Genomic DNA, 4,286 nt, shown 5'->3' with positions numbered 1-4,286 from the left:
GAATGTACAATGTGCAGTATTAACATAGACAAAGCAACAAGATGAATTAGTGTACTTAAATCCACCATAGGAAATAATTAAGCTTTTTTCCTATCAAACGTACAGATAAAATAATTTTCACTTTGAATTATGAGTTTATTTCCAATTACAAAACATGAAAAACACCACGACTTGTCAGTGAACTGAATTACATTTTGATGTTAAGAGTCATCTAGTACGGGATAATTCTGAAAAAACAGTCTGTTAATTAAAGATTTAAATATGATGTCCAACAACTATGAAGTTGTTCCAAACATTATTTATCAGCTTGGGTTAAATCTTTTTGGTGAAATGGGACCTTTCCCCAGATTTGTATAGCATTCAGAGACACTATTTCTAAGAACCATCTATTTGAGGGAAGAACTAGGCCTGTACTAAGGGGACTGCACAAGGAAATTCTTGTGTAGCTCTTCTACTGTGTTGGTTAGTTCACAGGGAATGCCTGTGCAACAACCTGTGCTTTCTTAAGACAAACTAATAGTCTCTGCAGTCAACAGTAATTACAGCTGATGCACTGAATGGTTTAGCTTCTTCAGGAAAAAAAAAAAAAGTCAGACAGTACCCACAGGCATGCAGTATCTACAAACAATCTAACCAATTCTTTGTCGAGAATAAATATCTTTATATTCTTGTTAGAAGAAAAATAAATGTCAGCTTATGAAATGCTACCTACGAGATGCTAAGTAGATTGGGGCAAGAAGGAATCATTAATTTTGACGCTATCAAAGCAAAAAGATAAGAAATGTGAATAGTTACTTAAAAATATCTTGGGTTTTATTTTTCCTCTCCTTTATTTTTCCTTTCCCCTTTTCAAGGTTTCTGGTGAAGAAAATTTAGCTATACACATGAGATTCTACCCTTTTGCTATTGCAGAGATGAAACAAAATGCTCAAGGCAATGACTGGGAACAGCTATGCCTTCTCAACTACTTTTTGAGTGTCTAACTTCTGGAGAAAGAAACTGTTCTGTGTAGCCAAAATGTCACATGCTCAAAACTTTCAAAAGCTTTAAATGGCTCCTTTCAAAACACATTCTGACCTCTGCAGAATATTATACATGCTCCCGAACGAATGCCATATTTCATAAAGACTGTAAGAAATTTGGTGGCCTGAATCTCAAATGACATTCCAAACCATCTGTTTGAATAAGAGAGAGAAATATAGGCTGCCAAAAGTTAGATATCCTCACATGTTTAGCTAAATATTTGTTCCAGAAACAGTCCAGCATCAGGACATTAACAGAGAATAACAATGCACACATGGCTACTAATAAAAATGTTTGTGATAAAATAGGCCAAGTGTTCTTACATTGTATATATCTAACTACTGCATTAGAAATAAGTGACTCTGTGACATAGCACACACCACAGAAAATCATTTCAATGTTAAGGCTTGTGACAGTGTTTTTTGTAGCATTTCTTCATTTTTTTTGCATACCAAAGTACCAATATTCTTCAAGCAGCTCATTTAGAAAGACAAAAAAGGTAAATAAAGTTATATCTGGAAGTCCTAAGTTATATCCTAGTCCTAAGGCCTATTTTTCAATATGTTCCTTATCACAAGATGAGACACACATCTGAGAGAAATTAGAGGGACAGGAGGTTAAATGAAAAAATAATTAATTCAGAGACAACTTAGAGCTGTTGGAGGCTGCCTCTATTTACATCGCATGTTTATGATCTTCTAGGACACTTTTCAACCATGTTATAGTTGAAAACTGTTCAACTATTTGTGAGTCAAAAATTACAGTTTCAACCATAACTGAAAACTGTGGTTGAAAACTACTTTCAACACATGCAAGCATGTTTCAACCTCTTGTTACATCTTACTTTTTTGTTATTTACTTTTCTTAATTGAACAGAAGATGTAAAACTGAACGTGGTTTCAAGAGCTATCCTAGTAACAATGCGTGTCAGCCCTCTGATCTTGTAGCAGTGTTTCAGGTGTCTTAAGACTTGTTGCCAACGTAAGGAATGAGAATGTGTAAACCTTTTGAACCAAGGCAAAAACACTGCCATTGCTGAAGGTCCTCTGTAACCTACCAAAGTCTAGCTGACCACTCTTCCTAGCTGTGTTCAGTGCAGGAAAAATCAAGCAAAACAACACAAATAATGTCATAGATTCAACATGCTGACAGGCGAACAGCCACCGCAAGGAACTTACATAGCGACAGGCAAGAGGTTGAGCAGGGAAACTGCTCGATGTGGATTTACTGCTATCAGTAAAATGCCTACATAAAGAAATCAGGAAAGCAAGTTACTTTGCAACACTGGCATTTATTATACAACTGTCCTAAGTAATCATCAGACCAGGCACACTGCCTCTCAGGAAGAGCTGAAGTACCCAGCCCCTAAGGCCATACAACCAGCCTTAGCAGAGCCCTCCAGACACCGCTTTTAGCTCTTCACAGGAAAAACAATTAACTCCTTCCTTATCCTTCTTACTAAATACATTCATCTGAATTTTCGCAGGATTTCATTTGCAAAACCCGAGTATTTTCTGAAGAATGCTAGATCAACTCTACTTTTTTTCCCCCCCTTTTTCTCAGGAAAATGTTATGCAACTGATAATGAGAATGAAGACGATGTGTAATCCTTCAGAAGCCAGTTTATGAAACTAACTTATATAAATTGTTCTTTGACGTTTCTGTTTCAAGTTCAGATTTGCTATGCCATGAGAAGATTTCTTTGTATTTCTTACATTTGGCTGCAGCAAAAACAGATTACATAATCCACCACAGGTCACAGATCAAGACTGTGCCTGGTACTTTGCACCTCTTTCCGCTACCTTAACCAGAAAACAAATCAAGGGAAAGAAGATAAGAGAATGACAGTTTTCAGTGCACTTAGACCTTTTAACTGAATATTCATTTTACATTTCTTTTCTACCATAGTTGTGAAATACACCAAATCCCGCCTTATTTCTCCCCTGCCTTTGAAAGGAGCATTTCCTACTAAGTATGTTGTTGCACACATAAACCTTTTATGGATGCTATCTAACCAACATTTCTCCATGAACGTGACAACCCATCCCCAGCAATCCTCAACAGGCCAGAAAAACTCAATCGTGAAAACACAATGACGGCACCAATTCATGTATAGATATAAAGTACACTCCTAACCTTTCTCCTGATAAAGAACGTCCACTCTGAAATTCCTAAAGTACCTAGAGGGGTCTCTTAAACCTCAGAAGCTATTCAAAGCCACCTACATAAAGTGCTATTTATAGTACACTAGAAATTTCTGAAGGTGAAGACCTACTTGTAAGTTGTTACAGATCACGATCAGGAACACACTGGTTTCTGTAAATAATAGGTTTCAAGGTCTGTATTTTTTACTTTTGCACTGACATGCGTAACATTAGGGCGACATTACCCTACCAGAAAATGTCTGCAGCAAAGATTTCTTCCAATGACTTCTAAAGTAGTCATACTAAACAAACTATGAACTTCCCATAGTTTGGTTGGTTGGTTGGTTGGGTTTTGCTGCACAGTGACTAGTTCTTTCCCTTAAAAACCCCCAGGTACACAGGGAAAACTAAAGACCCATGAGAAATATTAGTAAAGATCTTGTCTGAAAAATATCTGCTGCTGAGACCCCATAAATCTCTTGCAGATCCCTTTAGTGCTATTACGTTCCCAGTAATTTTGGTTAAACCATTTAGAACTTCAAATAAGAGACAGCACAACTTCCTTGTAAGAGTTAGCCATGATATCTCTAAACTGTAACATAAGCCTCTTTTTGAACAGTTTAGATGACAGCTAGCAAAATGACATTTCTGCTTTTATTTACTTGATCTACAATTACTTCTGAGATTAGCAAGATAGAAATAGGATACTTCTTCAATTTACACTGTGCTGAGCAACTTTTATTATAATTAAACTTACACTGAGAGGCTAATAATGTAATACATACAGGTGCACTTCAGCCAAACACAGTATCTGTGAGATGACATGCATTTTCTCTGTAAAATGTTCTGGTTTCCCAAACCACACTGCAGAAACTAGGTCTTATGGGTCCACCTGCCTTTTCCAACTTTTTACTTTTTTAAAAAAAAACCAAACCCACAACTCTCTTCAGATTTGTTGAAACAACTCATAATCCCTTTAAACACATTAGAATTTTTGCTTTTAAATAGTTACGTGACTATATTTAGCCCCTTCTGTTATAGTAGTCTTTAAGACGGACAAAAGACAAAACTGAAAAAAACCCAAGGGCTAAATAGTTGATACCTGCACAGATGAGTTAT

The 4,286-nt window shown here is 36.4% G+C and overlaps 1 protein-coding gene across 1 annotated transcript in view; it reads right to left on the bottom strand.

The window, feature by feature from the left end:
* DTD2 (D-tyrosyl-tRNA deacylase 2 (putative)) overlaps window positions 1-2,908 on the bottom strand; it is a 5,724-nt gene extending 2,816 nt beyond the window's left edge. The window contains exon 1 of the mRNA XM_009871056.1: window positions 2,882-2,908. Coding sequence (XP_009869358.1) covers window positions 2,882-2,908 — 27 coding nt within the window. The remainder of the gene's footprint in view (window positions 1-2,881) is intronic.
* Window positions 2,909-4,286: the final 1,378 nt, after the last annotated feature.

Source organism: Apaloderma vittatum, unplaced genomic scaffold (assembly GCF_000703405.1).
Source record: "Apaloderma vittatum isolate BGI_N311 unplaced genomic scaffold, ASM70340v1 scaffold30826, whole genome shotgun sequence".
In the NCBI taxonomy this organism is placed as follows: Eukaryota; Metazoa; Chordata; class Aves; order Trogoniformes; family Trogonidae; genus Apaloderma; species Apaloderma vittatum.
This window is presented reverse-complemented; position numbering and strand designations above follow the sequence as displayed.